Consider the following 26,295-nt stretch of genomic DNA (forward strand, 5'->3'; position numbering starts at 1 on the left):
GGTTACGTGAGATGCTACGGCTGCGTCTCTGATCCCTTTCTGCCATAGCCCAGCACGGCCGGGCTGCGCAGGCAGCGTCCGCCGGCAGCCACGGGCACGGTGTGGCACGGCAAGGTGTGGCACGGGCACGGCACGGCACGGCACGGCACGGCACGGCACGGCAGTCCCTGCGGGCAGTGGCACCCTCAGTGTCGCTTCAGTCCGCCGTTGGTGTGCTGAGGGGGGAACTTGGGAAGGCACGGCTCGTCTGGAAGAGGGTCGTGAGAAAAAACAGAGTCCTCTCCCGAGGAGCAGGTGGAGCTGCGGGTGTCCGGGAAGCCGGGAGAATACTGATCCAGCGGCATGGAGAGGTCCAGGTACTCCTGCGAGGGACGAACCCCGCGGACGGGCTCAGGAGGGGACCGGGCACCCCCCGGGGAGCACCCACCCTGCCTGGGGCGGGGTGGGGGCTGGCGGGGGCCTCTCCTACCTGGTTGGAGGTCATGGCCACGATCCTGTCCAGGTCCTCCACCAGCTGCTTGAAGGTGGGTCTCTGGGAGGGGACGGCGTGCCAGCAATCCCGCATCATCATGTACCTGCGAGGGCGGGGGGCGAGGGCTGAGCCCGGAGCTGCTGGGGCTGGGACCCCCCACCCGCGGGAGCGGGGCAGCACCCGGGGACGGGCACCGGCACTCGGGGGGGGACCCGCAGCCAGCAAAGGCGCCGTTCCGGGGATTTAGGGCCGATGCCCTGCGGAAGGAAGGGAACCCCGACCCGCCCTTGTGGGCGCTGGGAAGGACACGGGGCTGCCCCGGGATGGGGGTGCACGGGGAGGGGGGTGCACGGGGAGCTCGGCCCCTGCCCGGGGCCACCCCGGGATTCACTCCTACCGAAGGGAGGTGGTGACTGCTGCAGGCACACTGACCTGATGGGAACCTCTGCCCCCACCCCCCAGGCTCCCGGCCCCGCTCTGGCTCTGGGGGTGCGGGGGGGAGCGGCGCCGGTCCCGGCCGGGCGAGGGGTGTCGGGTGCCAGCCTCCCCCTCCTCCCCAGCCCAGCGCCGCACTCACAGCTCGTTGGTGCAGTTGCTGGGCTTGTCCATCCTGTGACCTTCCTTCAGCAGCTTGAAGAGCTCCTCGACCGGGACGCCGGGGTAGGGCGAGCCGCCCAGCGTGAAGATCTCCCAGAGCAGGACGCCGAAGGACCACCTGCCCGGGGCAAACAACGTTGGGGAACCCGGCTCGTGGAGCCGAGCCCCCCCTTCCGAGCTCTGGGTCCAGCTGGAAGCCCGTGTGCTGCGAGGGACAAGCACTAAGAGCTTTGGTTCCCTCTGCAAGACAGACGAGTCCCAGCGCCACAGTTTGGCTCCCAAACATTCCACCTGCCAACGCTATTTCTATTTTCATTAAATTAAGGCGAGTCACACCCGGAGCACTCTGCCACGGCGCCGTGTCCCCCGGCGGGCGCTGGGCACTGCAGGACATGCCCTCAGCGAGGTGCCAGCGACACCGGGCGGGGTGGCCAAGGGCCACGTCCCCCAGGGCACAGCAGAGCGCCCAGCACGCGAGCGACGGCTCCCCCGGCCCCGGCCCCTCGGGAAGGGGGGTCTCGCGGCTGCTACTCACACGTCGCTCTGGTGGGTGTATATTCGGTCGAACAGGGCCTCCGGGGCCATCCACTTCACTGGCAGGCGGCCCTGGCACACGAGAAAGCCCCACGTCGGCTCCGTGCCACCGAGACACGGTGGGAGTTGGGAGGGGGGGGCAGCCCTGCATGCCCAAAGCATCCCCAGCACGGGTTGGGGTATCCCCACTCCGGCAAAGCCCCCCCACCACTCACGTTTGTTGTCTTCTTGTAGTAATCTATGTGGTGGATGTCGCGGGCCAGGCCGAAGTCAGCGATCTTCATCACGTTGTCCTCGGTCACCAGCACGTTCCTGGCTGCCAGGTCCCTGTGGATGCACTGACCCAGCGCGGGGCCGTCAGCTGGGCCCCGAAGCCCCCGGATGCTTCCCCACGGTGAAAGGGGCAGCAAGGGAAGGGTGCAGCCCCCCGCCGAGCCCAGCTGCCGGGCTCCCCGTCCCACCACGGCCCCCCCGGGGGCTCCTCACCTTCTTGGAGGCCAGGTACTCCATGCCCCGGGCCACCTGGTAGGCGCAGGAGACCAGGTCCTTGAAGGAGAGCTGCTCCTCGGGGACGCGGGCGGGGTTGTAGCAGTACTCCATGCCGGGGGGCCGCCGGGCTTGCAGGTACTCCCGCAGGTTGCCCTTGCTCGCGTACTCCACGATCACGTAGAGGGGTCCTGCGGGGATGGTGGGGTGAGCAGCCGGACCAGGGAGCGGGGGTTCCCGGCCCCGGGGGTGCAGGGTCAGCCCCATCCTGGCGCGTGGACGGCTGGGGGGGGGTGGCAGAGGGGACGCCCCCTCCCCGCCCGCGCGCTCTCACCGTCCTGCGTGCAGGCTCCCAGCAGGTTGATGATGTTCTTGTGCTTGCCGATCATCTTCATCATCTCCATCTCGGAGATGAGGTCGGACAAGTCCTTCTCCGTGGCGTCAGCTAAAGCAGCGGAGAAGGCAGCGGTCGGGGGGGGCCGGGCTGGGTCTCCCCCCACGTTGCAGACACCCGGCCCCAGCCGCCAGGGCTGTGGCATCGTGCCAGGATCCCCCTTTGCGCCGCCACTTACACTTGAGCATCTTCACCGCCACCTTGGTGACGCGGTTTGGTTTGTCCTTGTCGAGGCCGATGGCTTCTGCCAGCACCACCTGCCCGAAGCACCCTTCGCCCAGGGGCTTGCCCAGGATCAGCCTGGCAGGGCAGCAGCTCCGTCAGCGGCACTGGCCAAGGGCAGCGGTGGTGCCACCGTCCTCCCCCGGCCAGGCTGCTCCAGCAGCTCGTCCCGGGGCCACCCGCAGCGGGGACGGACCCTCACCTGTCCCGGGGCAGCTCCCAGCGCGGGTCCTCGGGGAGCTCATACTCGGAGACGCCGGCCAGCATGGGGGTGCCGCTGGAGGAGAGCCGCGAGGGCCGCACCAGCATCACGCCCGAGTTCATGGAGGAGCTGGAGTCGGCCGACACCTGCAGCGGGGCCGTGGGTTACCTTCACGCAGCGCCCGGGGCCGCGGCCGGCCCCCCCCGCCGGGATGGAGATGCTGACCGGGAGCCTTCGCGCCCCGACCCTGCCCGCAGCCCCCCTTGCCCGCGGGCACGGGGCCCTGCCAGCGCTGCTTCCACGTCAGACCCGGACTAAGGAATTTTTAATTAATTTCTGGCAGGTTGGTATCACAAAATTGACAGCCCGGGGGTCCTCCTGTCTCCTCAGGGTGTAAAACACGCTCCTCTCCTCGGCGGAAATTCCTTCCGCGCCTCCTCATTGCCCTTGTTGTGCCACGGGGCTGGGGAGGGGCGCAGACGGTCCCGGGTCTCCCCCCGCCCCACCCTCACGCAGAGCGTCCCCCCGGGAAGGGCAGTAGGTGCAAACAAACCCCCTCTCTACTTTCTGTTACCTGTCTGCGCAGGGGGATGCTCTTGGCCAGCTTGTGCACGGCCAGCTGGCTGTTGAAATCCGTCTTCTTGGTGGTGCTCTTCATCTTGTAGATGATGACGGTCACCACCATGCAGGAGATGAGGAAGGCCCCGGTGCAGTAAATGATGATCTCCAGGTAGAGGGGGGACGTCATCATGGCTGGGGTGTCTTCAATAGCTGGGCCGGTGTGAACAGGCCGTTAGCCCCCGCCAGACCCCTCCTCTGCCTCGCCGGAGGCCTCGGGGCAGCGTGTGGCAAGGATGGGGCGGGGGGGCTGCCCGCACACCCCGGCCTGGGGCTGGGGTCAGCTGAGAAAGGCGTCAAGGGGGGGGACACGGTGCCTGCGCCCCTCGGCCGAGGCAGCGGCGCTCTCCCTGCACCCCCCGCAGGGGTGGGGCATCGCGGGCACCCCCGGGGACGGGTCCCTTCCCCCTGCGGCGCTGGGAGCTGCAACCCCTCGGGTCTGGGGGTCACCCTGAGCAGGGCGGGATGGAGGGGACGTCCAGCGGTGCCCGGGGCCGCGGGAGTCCCGGCGTTACCAGTAACGACCGGGGAGAGCTCCGGGCAGAGCAGCAGAAGCAGCTCCCGCGGCAGCGATCGGCCGTGGGACCCCCGGGCTGGCGGGGAGGGGGGTCCCGTCCCCCCGTGCCGCGGGGCAGACCCCGCTCTGGCGGCCGCCGTGGCAGGGGAGGTGTCGGCGCCGTGAACAGCCCCCAGCAGCTGCAGCCGTGCGGCACCGTCCGGCGCGGGCACAGCCCGTGGTGGATCTGGCAGGGTGGGAGCTGCCACTGCCCCCCCGCCCCGGCAGCACCCCCATCCTGACCCCCCCAAAGAAAGAGCCTCAGAGAGAGCTGTGAGAGGGAGCCCAAGATTCCTGTCCCGCCTCCGAGCACACCCGGCTGGCAAAGCAGCGGCTGATAACGGGGAAAGTTTTTGGCCGGGAAAGCAACAACCACGCAGCACCCCAAAAACTTTCCCGGCTGCTGTTATCAGGCCTCGGTCCGTGCAGCGTTGATGCCCCGGGAGCAGCATCAACGGGGCCGGGGCAGCCGTTCCCCCGCAGCGCAGCAGAAGCGACAGAGCCCCGGCACGGGCCTGGCGCCGCAGGGCTCGGCCAGGCCCCCCCGAACCCCCGCTGCCCCCCTCCCTGGGCAGCGCTGGCCTCGCCCCAGGGCGCGGGACCCTCCTGCTCCGGCCGAGCAGCCCCTGGTTAAGCTCCCCCGGGTATGCATCGCCGGGGCGGGGAGAGAGCGGGGGGCAGACCCCAACGGGGGGTGGGGGGGCACGGAGCGGGGGGACACGCGTCCTGTCCCGCTCCAGCTGACGCTGAGCAGCGCCGGGGGGCAGGGGCCGGGGAGCGCTCTCTCCCGGACCGCGATGCATACGCTGGAAAGGAGGGAGGAAAGGGAGAGGAAGAGGAGTATATACCTTCGAGAACTGTCAACCATGCAGAGTGATGGGAGATCCCAATAGAATTACCCGCCAAACATGTATACTCCCCAGCATCCTCAAATGAGACATTCCTTAAGTGAAGGACTTCCATTTCTTTGTCTGTCGTGTTAACGCCAGCCGTCTAGAAGGAAAAATGGAAGCAAAAAACGGAGAAGCAAACGACATGAGATCTTCTGGGAAGGAGGCCAGAGAGGAGGGAGAGCCCAGTCTCATTTGCCAGACCCCCGGGGAGCAGACAGAGACCACTGCAGACCTGCTAGAGAGACCCTCGGGATGACCACTCATCCCGGCGGACCTAAGGAGAGGCTGGTTAAACCCGTCACCAAACGGAGTGTCCGGCCCATCCGAACATGCTGGCGATGGGCGACATGGAGAAATAACCCTCAGGCAGAGCCGGCCGGCTGGGCTGGGCGACACGGGGAGGGACGAGGACGGGGGGAGGACGGAGACAGGAGGGCGGCGCGGACGGGGCGCGGGGCTGGCTGCGAAGGCGCGGGCCGGCCCCACGGCAGCGCCCGCAGGGACCCGGGCCCGGTGGTGCCGGACCCCCCCCAGGCCGTGCCAGTGTCCGATGACGGGGTGGGAAGCACACAGGAGCAACACCGAGACACACACAGAGCACAAGACCGGGCCGGCCCCGCTGAGTATTTTTCCATGGCTTGTTGCACCAGAAACAGCAGAAACAAGAGAGCCCAGAGTTTTGTTTTCCACCGCCGGGGACTGGTGGTCCGAGGAAACACCCCGCCGGGCGTTCTTCCGATTACCTTTTGCCAGAGGTCTGGTGACAGTGAGCCACGCAGACTGGTTGGCCTCGCCAATATAATTGGAAACCTTACAAACATACTCCCCGCTCTCCGCCTCTGTCACATTATACAGGGTCAGCACCTCCGCATCAGAGCTATTAATCCCCGAGTGCTGGAACAGACCAACAACATGGAGTCACACCGACGCCGACGGAACGGCAGCGCCCGCAGCGTCAGCACCGGGGCTGCTCCCCCCCGGCACCCCGGGGCTGCGGGGGGTGTCACGGGGAGGCAGGGGCAGAGGCGCCGGGCTGTAATCCTGCTCCCCGCGGCCACCCGGCCAGGGGCACGCCAGGGCCGGTTCGCTCGCCGCCAGCCGGACCACGGGCGCGCGGAGCCAGCGGCTCTCACAGGGACGGAGCAGGGGCTCAGCTCCCCGACCTCCAGCGCCGTGCTCGCCCCCCCGGGCTGGCCCCCCAGCCCCCACGGCCTGCGGATTTAGGGTTTCGAGGGGATGGCGCTGCCTGTGCGCGGCCGAGGGGCCGGGCAGCCCTCCCTGGCTCCTCCGGGCAGGCTGGTGACAGCTCTGGGGCTGCAGCGGGTGACAGCTGGTGGCCCCCAGCCCCGAGCGGCTCCTCTCGTGTCGCCATCCCGCAGCGCTGCCACCGACCACCCCGCTCCTGCCCCACGGGGACACGGGCTGGGGCAGCCCGGCGTGCGGCTTTACCTTCAGGATCTGGACGTAGGGCAGGTTGTCGGGGCCGATCTTGCTGCCGTTCACCTCGATGTGCTTCAGCCACTGGATGTGGGGCTGGGGGTCGCTGTAGACCTTGCAGACAAACTCCACGTTGCTGCCCAGGGCCACCGTCTTGTTGGCGGGCAGCCCTGCCTGCAGGATGGGCCGGTGCGGGGACCGCTCTGCACGACCCGGGGAGACACGGACCTCAGGACGGGACTCGGGGGGGCTCAGCCCACGGGGAGCGCCCTGCAGCCCCCCCCCATGCAGGAGCACCCCCCGCTGGGGTGGGCACCGATGCGCCTGGCAGAGCCGCAGCGTCCCCGTCCCCCGGGGACCCCACAGCGGGGTGTGAGCAGGCAGGAGGGGCTGGGGACGGGGACAGGTGAAATCCCGGCGCAGGGACGGGACGTCAGTACCTATGGGGGGGTCAGAGGTCAAACAAACCTAACGAGGGCCCCGGCCATTAACAAAGCGGCTGCCACTGTGGTGAGTCAGCATTAACAAACCCCTTTGTTCACCTCGCTGACTGTTCCCTTCAGTTTGCTCAGTGTAATCAAACTAAATCACATTTTTAATGGTTCATTTACTGGCATTTAGAGCAGCTCCACATGTGGAACTGCTCAGACCAGCCTTCCCAGCTGGGAATTATGGCTAATAAGGCGATTAGAAAAAGTTTCTGTCTGGTCTATGAAATTATTTCCACCACAATTAAAAATCCCCAGAACGGGCCGAGTTGAAGGTCCCGCCTGGCTTGCCCGCGGACTGGCGGGTGGCCGCGGGGACGGGGACGGGCAGGGTGCAGCCCCCGCTCCTGCTCGGGGACCCGCGGGGACCCCCCAGCCCTGCGCTCCTCACCCACGACATCCAGCTGGTAGGTGTGGTTGATGCTCCCGTATTTGTTCTCCACGATGCACGTGTAGTTGCCCTTATCCGACGGCACCACCGAGTCCATGATGATGCTCCAGGTCGCGTAGCGGACCTGGGGGCGCGGGGGATGACGACAGAGCCCGTTACGTGTGGGCCGGGGCGCGCGAGCCCTCGTTCCCTCAGAGCTGGCTCAGCGCCCCCGGCCCCCACTGTACAGGCAGGACGTAAATCTCCCTTTGAGGTCACCTTTCCCCTTTCCTACAGAGGGACCGTAATTGCTCCCAGCTGTCCCAGGACAGCCCCGCCACAGAGCCAGCTGCGCCGAGAAGCAGATGTTGTGAGCCGAGCGTGATGGGCTCGCCCGGCGCGCAGGGACACCCCTCTCCGGCGGCCCCCGCGTGCGGAGGGAACAGACCAGCATTGTTCCCCCGACGCCGCAGCCTGGGACGAGCCGCCCCGGACCTGCGCTGCTCCCCACGGCCACCCCGCTGGCGAGAGGGCACCGTGCCGGGCAGCGCGTGGCCGGGCCTTACACCCCGCGCACCCCTGGGTGCTGCTGACCGGGCACGTTTCCTCTGGGACGGGTCCCGGGGGGCTCAGCCGGGCTGGGAGCGCTCCCAGGTCCCTCCCGGCCACGGGGCGCAGGGACGTCTTTCCTACACCCGGCCCCTGCCGCCGGCGGCTCTGGCTGCGGCTGCTCCTGGCGAGCCCTGCCGAAGCCCTGCTCCCCGCCGGGGCGGCTGCATTCCTCCCTCCCAGCTGGAAGCTGGTTATTTCCACAGTCCCGCATTTCAGCCCCATTAGCTATCCAGGGCACCGCGCTGTCACGGCCCGGGGAGCCGCGGCGCTGCCAGCAGCCCCTCTCCTCCCCGCCTGTGAGCCCGTGTCCCTCCCCGGGACGTGCTACGAGAGCTGTGACGTGGCCGCACTCCTGCTGCGCGTCCTTGGCGCCCGGCCGGAGCCTGTGGCACGCAGGGCCACCGCCGGGTCCCATCTCTGCGGGGCTGGACGGCGAGGGAGAGCCCAAAGCTGCGGCCTCGCAGCGCCCAGCCGGGCTGGCTCGGGGGTCCCACCCAGGGAGGCACCCACCGAGGGGTGCGAGCCCCGGGCAGGCTGCAGCCCCGCTCCAGAACTGAGATGGAAAGGGGGGACACGGTGCTCCCTTGTAGGGGTCACCTGGGGGGTCCCTGCAGCTGTCCCGGACGCTGGAAGTGCAGCCCCCCCCCTTCTTCGGGGAGGGATGAAGTTTGGGGGTCCCGGCAGGCCGGTCCCACTGCTGGGGCTGCAGCACCAACCCCGCTGCGGGACCGGAGCCGTGGGAAGGGGAAAGCCGAGCCCCCGTCCCGCTGCGGGTGCCGGGGAAGCAGCTGCAGCCACCAACCCTGCGCAGGGGGCGAATGTGGCTCTGCGCGCGGGCCAGGGCACCCCCCACCCCAATCCTGGGACCCCCAGGCTGCTGGTGCCGCTCCTGCCTCCCCACTGCGGGGCAATGGAGGGGCTCTGCCACCCCCACGCCTGCCGGGACGCCCAGGCCCCCTCTCCTCGGCGGGGGGATTAGGCAAAGCCAGCGAAGCCTTCGCCTGCCGCCCCCTCCCCCTGAAGTTGAGCTGATGCAAACATGACCCAGAAGCAGGTCACTGCCCGCGGGCTCTTCTGCAGCAGGAATGTCAGAGGGGCCCATCTGCCCCCGCGGACAGGGGGCTCGGTGCCTCTTAAGCTGAAGAGCCCCTTCCCGGTCCTCCCCCTCCCCGCGCCGCCCCAGCGCCAGCCCTCCAGCCCCGGCCCCTCGAGGGGCACCCGGCCGGATTGAGCCCCGAGGCAGCTGCTGGCAGCATCCACACGGGCAGGGCCGGGGGCTGCCTCCCTATCGCCCCCTCGGGTGCCCCCCAACACCGCCCCGGCCCCCGGCTCTGGTACCTTGTACCCCCCGATGCGGTGGTCGGGTTTGAACTCTTTGCCGTTCTTCAGCCAGCGCAGCGTGGGGTTGGGTGTCCCGCTCGACGGACACTTGAATTTCACCGTTTTGGCGGCGGGGACGGCGTGGAGCTTCTTCTCCATCTTCTCGGGATAGGTCCAGTACGGAGCTATGGCCTCTGGGGAGCAGAGCGGGGGGGGCTCAGCATGGGGGGCCCCCAGCCAAACCCACCCGGGCTTCGGCCACCGGCAGCTCCGGCCTTTTGCTCCCGGTTTAACCCCGAGGACGCCCAGGGCAGGGCTGAGCTGGGAAGCCGGGGAGGTGCAGGCAGCTGAGCCCGGCTGTGGCAGGGCGGGGAGCTCCCGGGCACGGGGCGTTATCTGGGAGTCGGGGCCCTCCTTCGCGAGGTGTGTGCTCAGCACTCGCGGCTGCAGCAGCAGGTACCCCCGTGTACCCGTGCCAGCACGTCCCCTCGCTCTGACCAGCCCGGGTGCCCCCAGACCTGCTCCCTGCACCGAGCCCTCGCCTCCGCCGGGTGCCCTGGGCTGGAGCGAGACCCCCGTGCACCCTCGCCCACCCTTCCCCGTCCCTGGGTGATGCTTCTAAGTGTGACCAACTTCCCCTCGCCCCCCAAAGGGCAGTACCAGGGCCAAACCCATCTCTCGCACGTACGGTTGGGCTTGGTGTTATCTGCCTCCTTCTCCTCCGAGGAGGAATCGTCTTCGTCGTCGTCATCCTCCGCGGAGGGGAGCGCGTCTGCAAGAGAAGAGACGCCCCGGCTGAACGTCCCTGCCCGGACCCTTCCCGAGCGGGGCGGGCCGGGGGCCGCAGCATCGCGGGGTGGTGGCGTGGGCCAGAGCCCCATGGGGCGGTGCCGTGGCAGTGAGGGGGTCGGGGACCCCAGGTGCAGGCTCCGCGTGTCCCCCTGCACAGCCCCCCCGGTGGTGCCGGCCGTGTCCCGCTGCTGGCAGCCCCTGCCCGTCGCAGAGTGATTCGCCCCCCGAGTGGTTTCGGAGCTCCACGCCGCGTGCCCAAGCACGGTGCCTCGCCCCCTGCCCGGTGCCACCAACCCCTCCGGGGTGGCTGCCAAGACCCCGCAGGCACAGACGCGCCCCAAGCCTCGGCGGGCGCTGCCCGGCCTCCAGCGATCCTTCCTCTGCAGCCTCACGCTCCGGCACCGCCAGCGTGGCCCTCGGCTCGTGCCCAGCACGTGCCCACGCCCGTGGGCAGCCCCGCAGCACCCCCCCACCCCCCAGCCCTGCGCAGACAAACGATGCGACAACCTCCGGCCGCCTCTCCCCGCACCGCAGCAGGTCACCGCACCGCGCCGGCCACTCCTCCGGGCGCCCCCCGACCACGGGTCCGCCCCGAACTCACCGCGCAGCCGGCGGGATCCGCGCAGGGCGAGCATGCAACGGCCGGCGGCGGCGGCGGGCTCCTCGCTCCGCGGCCCGGGGCTGCCCCCGCCCTGCGCACCCAGGGCCGCTACGAACCTGAGACGTTCACGGAGAAGTAGGTGGTCTCGCTTCCCGAGGGGCTGTTGGTCATGCAGGCATAGAGCCCCGAGTCCTCGGGCACCGCGTCCCTGACCTCTACCTCCTCCCCGGTAATGCGCGTCCGGTTGTTCTCGGCCAGCTGGACGCCGTCGCGCACCCAGTTGATGCTCTGGACGTCATCCCTCAGCCGGCAGCGCAGCTGGAGGAGGTCACCGGGGTGGGCCGAGTAGGACTCCACTTCGATTTTTGCTTTGGGCAGAACTGGAGGAGTTAGGAGAGAGAAGAAGAGAAAAGAGAGGGGAGAAAAAAAAAAAAAAAAAAAAGCAGGAGAAAAGAAATAGAGACCAAAGGAAACCATGCTGCTGCTGCTGCCGCCGCCGCGGGCCGTGTTAATGAGGCGACATGCGCTGCTGGGACGCTCCGGCGCGGAGCGGGGGGAGGCAGAGGCAGAGGCTGCGAGCACCCCAAGCAGCACCAAGCGCTTCGCCCCCCTGGGTGGGGAGTTCAAGGCCACTCACCCCCCCTCAATCTCTTACTAAGCGCTGCTTGGCCCGGAGGGAGCCAGCTGCTGCGGGGGCCTTAAAATGGGGGACAAACGGGCAACTGGAGACATCCCAGGCAGCACTGGCTGCTTGGGCAGGACCCGGCCTCTCCCAGGGGCGTCCCAAATCCCTGCTCGGCTCTGCCACTGCGCAGGGCTCCCGGGGTCCCCCCCACCGTGAGCGGGCAGCCAGCGAAGCAGGCCAGGGCCCCCCACTGCCGGGACTCCCGTCCCAGTTAGAGCGCTCGGGGCAGGCAGGCGAGGAGGAGGGGGCTGCGGCAGGACAGGCAGGGCAGCGAGGGGCTGCGAGAGCGGCGCGGCCGGGAAGGGTCCGCCCAGGGCAGCTCCGGCGCAGCAGGTGTCGGCCGCCGCGTTCCCGTTCGTGGCGACGCAGGCCCGGGCGAGCTGCAGCTGCTCCCCGATGCGACATTTGTGTGAGCGGCACAAAGATCCTTTCTCTCCGTCCTGCCGCGGGCGATCCGGCCTCTCCCAGCCCTGGTTGTGCAGACGTGGCTCCGTCCTCACGCGCTGTCCTCCGCCCTCTGCCGCCGCGGCTCTCCCGGTCCCGGGGCTTGGTGCAGGCGACCGGGTTTCAAACCAGCTCTTCGAACGTCGCGGCCCGAGGAAGGGTCCGGGCGGCCGCAGCGCGGGCGGCGCTGGGTGGCTGGTGGCTGCGGCCCGAGCGCTGCCGCGGGCGCTGGGCGATGGGCTCACGGTGCCGCCGCCGCTCTCGGGGCCGGGGCTGCTCGGCAGCCTCCTGCGGGAGACACCGTGACTCCACCGCAGCTCCGGGCCGATGCCAGGTGGGCAAGAGCCGATGGTGCCGCGGGGGCACGGCTGAAGGTCTCCACGGTGCAGCTGCTCCGTAACAGAGGGGCTGGAAAATCCCAATGAACCTCGTGCAGGCAGAAACGGTCTGGAAATGTTCAAACTTCAGCTGATCCGCAGCTCGAGGGCCGTCCTGGCCAAGGACCCGGGTGCTTGCTGCCCGCGGGCACCGTACGCCAGCCACGGGGCCCAGAGCAAAGCCACAGCTCTCCCTGCGGCCCCACGCCGAGCATCCGAGGGCGCGCCGGAGGGGCTGCCTCCCTGCAGAACTAACACCACCCTCAGCTCCCGGCACCCACGGAGCCAGGCGAGCGCAGCCTCCTGCCCCGCCTGCACAGAGCCCAGAGCAGCCGCGGGGCCGCTCGTCCGGGGCCCAGCAGCTGCCGAAAGCTGTCCCGGGGCCTCTGCCTGCGTGACCCCCCCGGCTGGGCCAGCGCGGGGCCGGGGCCCTCAGCAAGGCGCCGCTCCCCCAGGACCCACCAGCGGCTCCCACTTGCCAAAAATGAAAGCTCAGCTCTTTGGAAACTCCCATTCACCGCATCGTGACCTCCCCTTCGCTTTCTGGCCGCTTTGTTTTTCCTCGTACTGGTGAGAAGCTTCATGGGGAAAACATCTACGAGCAGCTTGAGAGTTTCTCCTTTCTTTTGTTTTTTTTCTTGCTTAGCACTCGAAGGAAAACACCGTGCTGGGGAAAAATTCACGTTCCTCAGCTGCTAGAAGACCAAAAGCCCCAGATCCATCAATAAGAGTTTACAAAGTGTTTTAAGGCGGAAGGTGAAGACTGGTGGGAGTCCCCGGGGTGGCGGGGGAAGGGTCTTGCTTTTGCAATCCTGTTTTCCCTGTTTTTCTCTCGCAGCCTCACAGGACGGGCACTTCTAGTAGCTCTGATTTGTGTTTCAAGTGATTAGTCACAGGCGTCTCCCAGCGCACACAATGCAGCAGTGATGTCTGGCTGAACACCCCAGGACTCGGTCACACAATGTCCTCCTGCCCGTCCCGATCCCCTTCTCAAACAGAGCAAGGTCAGGGAGCGACAAACAGCCACGAAAACCCAAACCGAGGTGAGAACACGGCCCTGCCGCCACAGGCAGATCTGCCCTTATCTCGGTCCCTCCACCCCCACCCCCGCGCTCAGGTCTGCCCCTCCCCACGCACCGATGGACTCACTCCTTATCCAACACAAACTCACTCTTTATCCAACACAAACTCACTCCTTGTCGAACGGAATAACCTGCAGAAGGTGGCTGGAGCTGCCAGGGACCCCCCCGCCCACGAACGTCCCCCGACATCCCTGTGCCCGTCCCCCCACACACCGGCACACGAGGAGCCACGCAGGGTCCCGAACCGCTGCTGGGCCGGGATCAAATCCCCGACGCAGCCCAAGAGCTCGGCCGGGTCCCCTCTGCTCCGAGCGGGCCCCGGGCACGTCCGCGGGCTCCTGCCATCAGCTCACCCGGGAAGGGCTGCGGGGAGGGAGGCTCCTGCCAGCCCCCCCGGCACCTCTGAGCCAGACCCACAGACTGGGGAGGGGGTGGCCCAGGGAGGGAAAACCTCGAGCGGCCGCAGCCAGAGGCCGGGGCAGGGGGAGGCAGCGCCCCGGGCCGCGGCGGGTCCCTCCCCGCGGGCGCAGCATCGCGCGGGTCCCCGCTGCGAGGGCCACCGGTCCCTCGGGCCACGGAGCCCGCCGAGGAGCCCGGGCAGGCGGAGGCCGGGGGTCTGCCGGCGTGTGGCCAGGTCGCTTTTCAAAGGCAGCCCCCCGCCCCCCCAGCCCCGCTGCTTTGCATTATCAGCATGACGGGAGCGTCAGGGTGTCGAGGGGAGAGGGAAGGCCGAGGCCGGATCCTGCCCTTTGGTAACCCAAAGCACATCTCTGGCACTCGGGGATAAGGCGGAAAACGCAGCATGGTGGGAACGGCCTGAAAACGAGTTCACAGGCTAATGAGCATGTCCAGGTTGGCCTGCGGGCTCGGACCGTGCTGCTGCGGGGCGGGCAGACAGTGCCGCGGCCACCGGCACGGCCCCGCCAGCACCGGGGCAGCCCGACTCGCCCGCTGCCGACGCACGGGCGTCCCCTCGGAATGAGGCCGCTCCGAACCCGGCTGGCAGCAGGAGCAGCGCGGTCCCGGAGCGTCCTCCGCGGACGGTAATTGGGGCCGAGCCCGTTTGATCACGGCTCCGTCAGCCTGAAACGTCTTTCTCATGTTCTGCCTTTCTGTAACCTAAACCGAGGCACCAGGTGCAGCCCCTCTGCAGAGCCGCCGGCCCGGCCGCACTGCGAGCGAGCCCCGAGCGGGCCACCTCAGCAAAAGTTTAATCAGCCAGAGAAACGCTTGGCTCTCCTCCCCGGGCCCTCGCCCGCCCCGGCGCTGCACAACCAGGCTCTGAAGTCACCCCGACTGCTCCCAGCATCGCGCAAAGGTCGGTCGGAGCTGGGCAGTGCCCGGGGCGGGGGGGTCCCTCTCTCCAGCACCGGCCAGGAGCTGCGATTCTGCTTCCAGAGCCCCTGGAGCCCATCAGGGCACCGGCGAGGAGAGCAAACGGAGCCCCGGCAGCGCCCGCTGCCCGCCCGCCTGCAGAAAGCAGCAAAACACACGGTAGGTTTGGCACATCCAAACTATCTGCTGTTCCCTTTTTAACTGAAACGCTTCAGGCCGCGGAGGTGGCACCAGCTTCCCAGTCCGGACCCCAGCGGGCAGAGCCCCGTCCCGGCGCAGCGGGGACCCTGGCACCGGGACCCCGCGGGGAGCCCCGCAGCCCCGGGCGAGGTGAGGGGCAGCTCCGGCCCCCGCAGCTCGCGCCTCCGCTTTCAAACGGCCCCGAGGAGGAGATGCACGCTGCAGCGGCCGAGCAGCCCGCCGTGGTTTTATTACTTTATTCCAGCTTTGAAATGGAACCGAGAGCGGAGCCGAGCGCCGGCCAGATGGAGAGTGTCACCAAGTGCGTATAACTGTCACCGGCACCCCCGGGGCTGGCCCCCGCCGGGGCTGGGGACGTGGAGCAGCAGCCCTGCGGAGGGCGAAGGCACAGATGAACCTTCCAGCCCCCCCCTCGGTGCCCCCCCGGCCCAGCGCGCAGCCCCCGGAGCGGGCGGCGATGGCAATAAAGCGGCCAACAAAGCGGCGCGGGGACAACGCGGGTGGGGGGCGCGGGCCGAGGCCGCCGGTTGCCCTGGAGACCCCAGCGGGGCTTTCCGAAGGTATTTCCTGAAGAAAAAGCACACACATGCCCGGCAGCCCCGCTAATCCCAACAGGAAGCGCTTACCGGGACGTGGGGATTGGCTTCTTTCATATTTAAAAACCTCCTCGCCCCGCCGCCCCCCACCCCAGCCAGCAGCATCCCGGCACCCCGGCTGCTCCCGGGGGGATGCGCTGACCCGGTGCCCCCTCCCCGGGGAAAGCTGCACCAGGGAGATGCCAGTGGGCAAGCGTCAGGGGCTCGAGGCACCCGGGGCTCCTCCCGGGGGGGCTCAAGGCACCCGGGGCTCTTCCTGCCCAAGCCAGCCGTCTTCTCCCCACCCTGGGGTCCCCAGATGCTTCCTCGGGCAGGGAGAGCGGATTTACACGCTGCTCCAGGCTCTCCCGCTCTTCCTCCCTCGCCCGCACGTCAGATGAAGCAGCACTTAGCGAACAGGCGTGTTGGTAGTTTGCAAAGCTGTCAGAATAAATCCACCCTTTTCTTCCCCCTCCCCGTCCCCGGGACACCCCCAGCCACACTCGGAGCTCTGCAGCCCGAGGAGCCCCCAGGGGCGGCGGCTCAAGGCACAGACCCAGGGGGGGGTCCTGCCCATCCCGGGGGGGCACAACCCAACGCCCCAACGGGAACACGTGCCCGTGGCTTTTGGCAATGACCGCTGGCTCTGCCCGGGCCCTGCTCAGCGCTGGCAGCGTTTGCCCCCCCCTCCCCACATCTCTCCTGAGCAGCCCTGGGCTGTTGCACTTGGCGGGAGGGGGGGGGGCTCGACAGCCAGGCAGCCCCCAGACACCCCCTTACACCCCCCTCGCGTGGCTCCGCAGCCCCGGCTGTGGCAGAGCGCCGCCGCTTTTCCCGAAGACTCGTATTTCTTTTTTTCCTCCTCAATTAAGGGCCGGAGTGACAGCATCCGAGTGGAAAGGCGGGAGGCGGGGAACAATGCCGGCTCAACAGCCTGGGAGGGGAAGGCCGGCAGCGGGACGCCCCAGAGGAGCGGGGGGCTGAGCGGCTGCGGCACGCGGGGTCTGGGGGAGCGGAGGGCTGGGAGGTGCGAGTGGGGGCTGCTGGGCCCCCCCGAGCTCTGGTAACGGTCCTGGGCCGCTGCCATCAACAGCAAAAGCACAGGAGGCTCCACGGCTTGGCCGGGGGTCCCCAAGCTGCTCCAGCGAGGAGTCGGCTACTCCAAACCTGGGGGTCCCTGGGGCAAGGGGTGGGGGGGCACCGAGACCCGCGGAAACATGGCGGGGGGGGCTGGACAGCGGGGAAATGGGGAGCGGGGCACAAAGGCGAGGGCCAGCAGCCACCCGGGGAGCAGCGGGGACCCCGGCTGTGCCGCCCCCGGGGAGGCTGGGGCTGGTGGCCGCACGTTCCAGGCTACAGCGGTGCCCAACAGCCCAAACATCCCCCTGATGGACGGGGGGGGCGCAGATTGTACCCCCCAGGTTCCTGCTAGCGCTGAGCAAGTTTTGGGGGGTGAGGAGGGGGCGGCAGCACAGCCCCACGCTCCCAGAGCTGACGGGCTTTTGGCTCCTGGGGGGCCCAGAGCAAGAGCCCCCGGCTGAGCCGGGCACGACAAAGCCCCGCGAGCCCCGCAGATGGGGCCGGGGGGAGGTTAAGCCTGTGGCCAGCTGGGCGGCCCCGGGAAATGGGGCAGCCCCCCCACAACGGGGGCCTGGCTGCACAGGGAGGGAGCTGCAGCCCCGGGGGTCCTCTGCCACCCCCCCCACCCCGCTCCGGAGGACAAATGCATCCCCCGGGAAAGCGTCTCCAGCGCTGGGGTGGCTGTGGGGCTCAGCGTGCCCCAAAATGAGCTGCCCAAGGCAGGACCCCCCCAAGTCCTGGGACACAAAAACCTGCTCGGCTGCTTTGTACCCCCAGAGCCCCCCAGGCAGGGATGAGGCAGACCCCAAGAGCGGTGGAAATGCCTGAACAGCAGCGAGGACAATAGCAGACAAGGAGAGAGGAAAAAAATCCCCTCGGCAATTTTCTGCAGGTTTCTATTTAACCTGAAGACAAAGACCGGCTTTGTGAGGGAGGGCGATGGAGGTTGCTCATGGAAATTTCTTGGCTTCTCCCTTTAACTAGGGGTTTTTTACCACCTCCAAATTTAGGTAACTATAAAATGCAGTAAGCGCCCATTAATATTTTATTTGCTGCAGATTTTTCAGTAACAGGAGTGAGCCCCTGACAAAGGCAGAGTTCCCGAGCCCCCTCCCCACGCCACGAGGAGAGGCGGGCCGGCGACTGAAAATCCTCCTGCGCAGCGAGGCAGGGGCCGCTGGCCGGGCGCGGGGGATTACTCGCTCCCTGAGAAGGGAGCTTAGCTGCCTCAGAACCAAGAGTAAACTGAAACCCCATAAACATCCAGAACAAAGTCCGGGAAAGCTGCTGCCTCCGCCGCGGAGGGGACCCGAGCGCGGGCACCGCTGCCCCCCGGCCGGCGCGGGCGATGCTGGGGAGCCGGCGGGGATGAGGAGCAGGAGGAAGGACACTGAACCCGGCCCTGGGGACACGATGCCCCACGGTGCGGGAGCAGAGCCCCCACCACACCCTGCCGGACCCCAAAATCCCCCGGGGCTGGAGCAGGCGACCTGCAAGGTGCCGGCAGCACGGCCCCGGCCGCGGGTCCTGGCCCAGCACCGGCTCTTCCCGTCCCGCGCGTCCTGACGGGAACATTTTGTTCCCACCAGCCGGCCCCGGAGCCAAGGGACGGACTCAGCCCCAGCCGGGCTCCTGCTGTGGCACTAATTGGGCCGCCCTGGTGAGAACCGTGTCGGGAAACGTTTCCAGAGGTTATTGTTAGCCCTGGCATGAGGCTGGCGAGGAACCAGCTCCCTCCTCTCCAACCTCTCCTCCTCCACCGCCGCCGCCTGACGCTGCTCCCCAAACCCTGCGGGGCCGCAGGGCTCCTCGCGCGCCCCAACACCCGCCTTTGCTCAGGTTAGCCTCGGCCTGGGCACCGCGACAGCTTTCCCAAGGCGATGGCGGGGCTGCCAGCACCGCTCTCCCGGCAGCACGAGAGCCGTCCTCGCCCCAAACACCACCAGGAAACCTCTTCCAGAAAGAGCAATCTCCAGAGAAAAACATGTTTACCGCTGTTGTCCGCGTTATTTACAGAAGTGGGGAGAAACGTGCCAATGGAAAAATCCCGGAGATGGCCCCGGTGAGCGATGCTCTGCCCGGGCTCCTCCCCGGCGACCGCGTGCAGCTCCAGCCCTCTCCCGGGCCGGACCTGTGAGCCGGGGCCCTGCTGCCCAGCCCGTGGCACGTTTCCAGCCAGGATCACCCGTCCTTCCCCGCCGAGGCCGGTGCCGGGCCCCCACCTGCCACAGGGTTTGTTCGCCGGTGCCACCTCCCGCCCTGCCCCAAGCCCTGAGCGTGACGGGGCCGCGGGCACGGGGAGCACGGCTGCCTGCCGGGGTGCCCGGCCGTGCCCACGCCGGCAGCACCCGCAATCAGCCTCTCGGGGTTTTGGTGGGAGGGCGAGGGAAGGGGGAGCGAGCCTTAAAAAGAAAAGCAGTACCCCTCAGACCAGACATTCTTGGGTAATTAAAACCAAAAGGCAGTAAGTCAGAAGTCCTGCGCCAGCGCTGCCTGGTCTGTTTATTCTCTGCCTCACCGAGGGCAAGGCCAAGGCTCTGAACCGCTGGAGCTTTCTGTCGGGGCCAGGTGACCCCCTCGCTCAGCCCATCCGAGCTGCCCCTCGGGGTGCCACCGTGCTCTGGAGCTTTGCAGGTCCGCGGCAGGAGCAGACCCCCCCAGCCTGCCCATCGCGGGCCACGAGCCCTTGTAGGCTTTTTGAGGAAAAGCGAGGGGGATGCCCTCGCCTGGGGCTGCACCTCGCAGGGATCAGGGCGGCAGGAGCATCCCCCAGCCGGGACCGCGCTGGAGCACCCCGGGGGTCTCTGGTACCCAGCACCCAAATCCTGCGGAGCCCAGAGCAGCCCCGTGCCAGGCAGGGCTGGGGGAAGGATCCACACACGCCTCGGCCTGCAGATGGTCACGGGGAAGCAAGCGCTGGGACACGCAGTGACCCCCCGCCGGGCACACAGCGCCCGGAGCTGCGTACCCTCCAACACGACGTCGTTGGGTTTTGCCACAGTTTCCCTCCAGGTTTAAAACATCCCCGGGCGATGCTGGGACCGCACACGCGCTCTCTGTGCCCACGAGAACTGCTCTGGGCAGACAACCTGCGCCACATCCCCACGCTGCCGGCCGGCAGCTCCCTGGTAGCCCGGTGGCCACCTGGCACCGTGCTGCTCCCAGGGACGTGTGTCTGCCCCGTCCGCGGGGGAACCGGCCGTCCTATGGCCAGCAGAGGCCGAGGCAGCGGGGAGCCTCTCCCGACCGACCCGCGCGCGCAGCGCTTTGCTCGTCTTACCTTGGTCGGGCAGGGTGGGGGCCGGCCTGGCAGCTGAGAGCGCGGCTGTGACCAGCACAGCCCAAAGGATGAGGCACCGCCAGGCAAACATCCCACTGCTGCGGCTACTGCTCGGCGACTGGGCTCCGCAACAACCACTCCATGGGGACCCCGGGCTGGCCCCGGGCGGGCGCGGGGGGGGTCTCCGCCGGGCCGTCAGCCCCTCCGAGCTGCGAAGGAGGAAAGCAGAGTCAGGGCAGGGCGAGGTGCGGCCCCACATCCCGCTCCCAGCGCCGGGATGTCCCCGACCCGCCTCCCCGCGGACCCTCCGCAGCCCGAAGCGACCCAGCGCTGACTGGCAGGGTTATGTTTTCCTGCATAAAAGCGCTGATGTGTCGAGAGCAAAAGCGCTGGCGAAGCAAAATCGAATGCAGCAAAATTTCCCAGAACGGTGGGGGAAATTTTCAAAGGCCGGTTAAAGGAAGGGAGATTTCTGCTCTCCTGCTTCCCCCTTCCTCCACTTAGTTCGTGCTGAAAAGAAGAATTCCCATACAGATCAAAATGTCACAAAATTTTTGATTCCGAAGCCCCCTTGGCCCAGGCTGGGTCATCCCAGCAACATCTTTGTTTTCTTTACCTTTTCTCAGATGGAAAATAATCTCAAAACCTGCCCAAGTTCCGTGGGACAGGAGAGATGTTTCTGCTGGGCTCTGGGAGGCCACTTCTCCCCTACGTGAGCAACCTGCAGGCAAACCCCCCCCACCTCTCGCCCTTGTTTCCACACCATCGTCTGCCCCAAAACCCGCGGGCAGAGCCGGGACCCAGGCCGGGACCCCCGGGGGCTCCAGGACCAGCAGCACCTCGCGCCGCTGCCCCAAGCCTCGGCTGCAGATCCCACACACCCAGAGCAAACTCCGCCATCCACCGCGCCGTGCACCCTCCGCCAAGCAGATCCCGCTGCAAACCCCAGCCCCCTGCACCCGCTACAGGATCCGTAGGGCACGCAGGCAGCCCCCCCGCTGGAACGGCCCTCCCGGAGCCGAAGGGGTTACCCGGGGCCTCGGCCCCGCTCCCACGTGCGGCAGATTCTCTTTCCACCGACAGCTGTTTTCGGAGCAGCCGTTTGGGGAGAAATCCCCCGGCTTCCAGGGCCAACACGGCAATTTGCTCTCGTCCCTGCCAGCTCTCACGCCCGGCTCTCCAGCCCCCCCGTCCCCCCGTCCCCTTCCCCTGCCAGGGCACGGCTCCGCGCGGGGAGGCATCGGGGCTGGGTTCTGGCACGGGGAGACCCAGCGGAGCCCGATCCCGGCTCAGGCTGCCCCGGGGATGTGCCCTCCACAGCCCTCCTCCCTCCTCCCCGGCGCGCTGGGAGCGCCGAGCTCTGCCAAAACACACTCGAGGGGGACGCTGGAGCCAAAGCCCAAGCCCGGCCGCCCCTGGCCAACTGGTCCCAGCGGTGTGGACGCGAGCAAAGCCCCGTCCTCCACCCCCGCCACACAGCTGCGCCTCGGCGGGAGCTGGGATGGACGTCCCGACACCGGCCGTCATTACTCGTCCCTCCAGGCTCTGCCGAGGAGCTCGCCGGCGAGATCCCTGCCCAGTTAATTGCACAACCCAGCACGGCCGTGCTGGCCCGGCCAGGGCGCTGCCGGCCCAGCAACGGCTGGCGGCAAATGCTCTTGGAGAAGTGCAAGGACCAGGGTGGGGACAGGATGATACCATCCCCAAAAGCCTCGTCCAGGCTCCGGCAGGCAGAGGACTTCCCCGGGGCACCACCGTACCTCCCTGCCCCTCTGAGCATCCTGAGCTCACCCCGATCCTCGGACTCCCCAAAGCCCCGTGCCGGGCTGTTCCCGACCCGGCGCGTGAAGAGGCGCTTCCCTTTGCCTTGAGACGCCTGTCTAAAGTATGTGCTGTGAGAAACGGTGAGTAATAATTCTAGTGAGTAATAAGCCGCTACTCATCCTCCCCACACGCTCGGCCCATCGGAGCTCCGGACACCCCGGCCGCTGCCTCTCCTGTCCCCGCGAGGGAGCGAGACCCTTCGCTCCCCTTGTCCCAAGTGCCGGCTCTTCCCTGCTGATGAGCAGCCGCCAGCCCCAAGGGCTCCCGTTTAACACCGGGTGCTGCCCGGGGAGCTCAGACCCCCTGACCAGCCTCTGCAGCCCAAGGAACCCAGCTGGGGTGCAGGTCTGGGGGCTCCGGCTACCTCCTTCCTCCCTGCCTCAACTGCTCTGGCCGGTGCAGGAGCATTTGGGACCCAAAATATTGACACAAGCAGTCGGGCAGGGAGAAGTGGCACTCGGCAAACACCGGCGTTATCTCCGAGCCCCAGCGCGCCCAGGCGCCAGGCAGCACGCTTTAAAATAGTTATTGAATGTTAACAATTTATCAGGGTTTGGAAGGGGGAGGTGGAATTCTTCGTGGAAAAAAAAAAAAAAAAAAAGTCTTCGGTATTTCTGGAAATTATTTTCTGTCTCTAAGTGGTTTTGTTTATTGACAGCACATGCTCCCCGGAACATGCCCTAATGCGGAGCGTCTGCGTGGGCCTCCCGAGCCGGCCCCGTGCCGAGGGGCGGGAGGGATGGAGGGACGGAGGGAGGGGAGCGCTGCGCCTCCACAAGCGGCAGTTCCTGAAAAATGAGTCAGTGCTGGCTCGGCGCGCAGCAAAGCCCTTCTCCAGATACACCTCAGAGCGGGCGCCGTCCAGCTGATTCAGGGGCTCGACAGCAGCATATTTCCATGGCGTAGGGCTCACTCGGCGGCAAGAGCTGCCCCGCGGCCCGTGAGAGTCACAGGGAGGGAGAGGGAAGGGGTCACGCGTGCCAGGAGGCCGAGGGACCGCCGAGCCCCGTGGGGCTCTGCTGGGCACGGGGACACACCCTGCGCTCGGGGCTCAAACCGAGCACCTGCCGTCTCCCCCCGCACGGGCTCGGCAGCACCCCGGGAAATCCCGGTGTGCAGGAGGGGCGGGTGCTGAGGGGAAGGGGCAGCGCAGACCCTTCCCTCCTCCCCAGGGGAAAAGGGAGCCCAGGGACCCCCATGGTGCCCGCACCCCCCAGGGCTCCTCTGCGCCCTCGGCGAGGCAGCGGGAGTGGGCTCCTACCTGTGCAGACGGCGGCATGGCCCTTCCCCGCCTCTGGGCAGCGTTTATAGAAATCCCAGCAGGAAACCGCTCGGCGGCTCCAGTGGGGTGGGTCTCCCGCTCCCGCCGGGCACCGGCCCCGCTCCCCGCGGCCCCAGCACGCTGCAATTTACTGCTCGGGGTGGATTCAAACAACTAAAAATGGAAGCAGTAAGCGAGGAGCCAGGGCTAGCTGCCCCTCCGAGACCTGCCTCCGAGACTGCAATTACAAGCGGCCGCTACACCCACGGACCTATTTCGGGGCGGTGACGGGCGCCCCTGTGCCCACCTGCGCATCCTCCCGGGGCCACACGCTCCCCGCGCACCCGGGCCTGGGGGAAGATGCTCTCACGCGCGGCCTCGGCACGCCCGAGCCTTCGGGAGAAGCGGCCCTTGTGCAACCTGTCGCCCCGGTTGTCCTCGGGGACCCCGAGAGCTGCACTTTGGCCTCTCGCCTCTCCCACGCCTCTGAGTCACGGGGCTGAGCTGTCCCGGGGACGCGGCACAGGACGGGACCTTCCACGCTCGGGCAGCCGCCTGTGCCGAACGTTTCTGAGCTGAGTGGAGCGGGGAAGCCCCTTCCAGGCCCGCGGCTCATCCCCAGGAATCCGTGCAAGGTGCCAAAAGCAGGAGCTGGCGCCGGAGCAGGGTGCCTGGCCGGAGCACCCAGGGGTCGCGATGCCCACGGGGACCCCCCGATCTGATCCCCCCTGCGCTCATGCTGCCGACTGGGATGGGGACGGGGGAGGCTCTGGTGGGGCTGGGGTGGCTCCAGACTGGGGCAGCTTGGCCACCACCTCCCCAGCGGAGCAGAGCTGGCCCCCGCAGCACCCACCACGTCGGAGCATCCCGGGTGGGCGAGCGCCGGGGTGCCTCGGGGGCAGCCACCAGCGTGGAACGCTGCAGGCAGAAACACAACCAGGCAAGGCCAAACTCAACAGGGAGAAGAGTCGGAGCTCGGCTCCCAGGTCTCCAAGGCTTCAGGAGCCAGCGGTGGGGGCTGCACCCATCTGGGGGCCACGTGTTCCTTGGGGTGGGGAGGGGGTGACCTTGCCTGGCACAGATGCCCTCCAGTTCCAAAATACAGAAGGGAGACTCAAGTCTTTCTCTGAGGCTCAAGGCAAGGAGCCCTCCAGGCGCCCTTGGGGAGGAAGGGCATGCCAAAGGCAAGATTGGAGGGTGAAAAGCCTTTCCCTGGCCCAGCGCTCCTCGCCCCAGCCTGCGGCTCAGGTCAGGAACCGAGTATTTGCTGAAATAAAAAGCAAACACAACTGCAAATGTAACTATAGGGAAAAACTATAATGCTTAAAGCAGATGCAGGCTTGGAAAAATAAATATCCAACTGTGCGCATACACACTGCGTTAACCCTTCCCGGCCGTACGTGCCGCAGCTGCGGCGAGGCCTTACAGCGACTGGGGGGTCTCCAGGGGGGGCTCGCCGCACGCTGGGGGCAGCCTGGGACGTGGGGCAGGGGCACGGGGCAGGGCCCAGCCTCACCCACAGACCTCTGAAACCAGCTCAGTACTGGCAGCATCCTCCAGCTCAGGGATCCCGACCCCAGGGCTTCGTTTTCAGACCTGCAGGGAATGTCCCCTGGGCTGGAACCGCCGCCTGCTCCGGGAGGGGACCGGCCTGGGACGGGGACTCTGGGACACAGGCACGGCCTGTCACCCCTGGGAGAGGCAGAGGCCTCTCACCCCGCCCGGGCGGGACCTGGATGGGGTTTTCATGACATTCGGCTCCTTCAAGGAAAGCTGCTGGAGGGGGAAGGACACAGACTTCTCCAGCAAACACATCCCCGACTGTTCGCATTCGCCTTCGTGCCCGGGAGGTCCCCAGCGGGGCTGAACTGCGGGACCAGCATCTGCCCCCCAGCCCCGCTCGAGAGGCTCCTTCTAGCAGCCAGACCTGGGGGGGCCGGAGCATCGGGGGGGGAACAGCCGGGGCTGGGGGCAATACAGCTCCCAGTTCGGTGCATGTTTTAAGGCAGACGAATAAACAGGGAGCTCCAGTTCCCACCTGAAGGCAGCCCGGGCTCCCTCCCAGCAGGGCTGGGGGGCCGAGCCCGGAGCCGAGGGATGCGCACGGGGGCTGCTCCGGCCCGCGCCCCCCCGGGCAGGGCTGGCGGGTTTAATCCTCTCTGAGCACACAGGGAGCGGGCAGCAGTGCGTGCCGGCCACCTCCGAGATTAAGGGAGGAAATGCTCCTGTGCGGGGAAAATGGCTGCTAGCCAGGGCGGGGGGCCGCGGGGGCCAGGCGGCTGCAGCATCCCCGGGCTGGGCAGGGGGGGGCTGCTCCCCCCCCCCGCACCGCGCTGGGCAGCACCCGGCGACCTCCGAAAGCGCCGCAGCTCCCCCCCCGGCTGACTCCGGCCGGGACCCCCCCGGCAGAGCAGCGGCCTCCGAGCCCGCCCGAGCCGCAGAGCGAGGGTTAAACGTCGCCGGGGCCCCCCCGCCAGGCACCGGCCGGGCCACGGGGCACGAACCAGCGACCCGGACCCGGACTCGCCGGGCGGCTTCAGCGCCCCTCGCCGAAACCCCGACGCGCTCCCGCCTCGCACAAGGCCACCGCCTGCGACTGCGGCAGAACCCCCGCCGCCCCCGGGCACCGCGGCCAAAACCGCCCCCCCAAGCCCACCCGGGGCCGGGGGCTGCGCGTCGGCCCAGAGACAAGCGACTGTCGCCGGCGCCGCCGTCCCCGCGGGCAGCGGGAGCGACTCCGGAGACCCGCGGAGCTGGGCTGGGGGAGGCTCGGAGCCCCCCACCTCCCCCCGGCGGCTCCCAAACACAAAGGGAGACGCGTAACGGGCCGCGGGACCCCCAGCACCCCCATCCCCGGCGACCACCGCGACGCCCCAGGACCCGAAATCCTCAACAAAACCAAACCCGGCTCCTTTTTCCATCTTTTTCTGGAAGCCGCGAGGCTCCCGCTCAGCAACTTTTCGGGAACAAGGGACCAGGCGGCGACTCGGAAACCAGCCCCGAGCCTCGCGGCCGGGCTCCCCGCAACCGGGGGGGGCCCCGGGGGTCGGACGGGCTCGACCCCGCCGCCTTTCCAAACTGCCCCCCCCTCGGGGGCTGCAAACCGGGGACCCCCGCCGCCTGCCCCCCCCCCCCCCGCCCCCAGGCGCTGCAAACCGGGGACCCCGACACAGCGGACGGCCCCGGTGTCCGCAGACCCCCGGCACCCGCAAACCGGAGCCCCCCCGGTACCCGCAAACCGGAGCCGCCGTCGAGCCGCCCCTCCACGGGCGCGCCGGGGAGGGGGGGATGGGGTGGGGGTCCGGCCGCGGCGGAGCCCCCTGGGACGGGGGGGGGGGTGTCCCCAGGTCCCCAGTCCGTTCCCCGCCGCCATCCGGGCGGCGCAACAAAGCGATGCCCCGCGGCCCCGGCAGCCCCGGTGGGAGCGCGGCCGCCGTACTCACCGGAGCCCCGCGGTGCCCGCCGCTCCCGGGAACAATGGAGGGGAAGCCCCGGCCGGGGCGAGAGGCGCAGCCCCGCCGCCGCCGCGCTCACAGCGGCCGCCCCATGGCGGGGCC

The 26,295-nt window shown here is 68.2% G+C and overlaps 1 protein-coding gene across 2 annotated transcripts; it reads right to left on the reverse strand.

The window, feature by feature from the left end:
• Window positions 1-46: 46 nt before the first annotated feature.
• FGFR1 (fibroblast growth factor receptor 1) lies at window positions 47-26,295 on the reverse strand. 2 transcript variants are annotated; one of them, XM_074928566.1, is made up of 18 exons: window positions 26,182-26,295; window positions 19,654-19,862; window positions 10,711-10,974; window positions 9,890-9,973; window positions 9,220-9,395; window positions 7,291-7,414; window positions 6,424-6,614; window positions 4,930-5,074; window positions 3,482-3,678; window positions 2,908-3,053; window positions 2,662-2,783; window positions 2,424-2,534; window positions 2,090-2,280; window positions 1,819-1,941; window positions 1,605-1,675; window positions 1,050-1,187; window positions 470-575; window positions 47-362 (listed from the first exon to the last, which is right to left on the reverse strand). In XM_074928566.1, the coding sequence occupies exons 2-18, from the start codon at window positions 19,742-19,744 to the stop codon at window positions 186-188; spliced, it is 2,457 nt and encodes an 818-aa protein (XP_074784667.1). In that variant the 5' UTR covers window positions 19,745-19,862; window positions 26,182-26,295; the 3' UTR covers window positions 47-185. The 2 variants fall into 2 exon arrangements, with proteins under 2 accessions (XP_074784667.1, XP_074784668.1); XM_074928567.1 differs by lacking the exon at window positions 10,711-10,974 and having other exon boundaries at window positions 48-362.

This window comes from Athene noctua, chromosome 28, assembly GCF_965140245.1.
Source record: "Athene noctua chromosome 28, bAthNoc1.hap1.1, whole genome shotgun sequence".
NCBI lineage: Eukaryota > Metazoa > Chordata > Aves > Strigiformes > Strigidae > Athene > Athene noctua.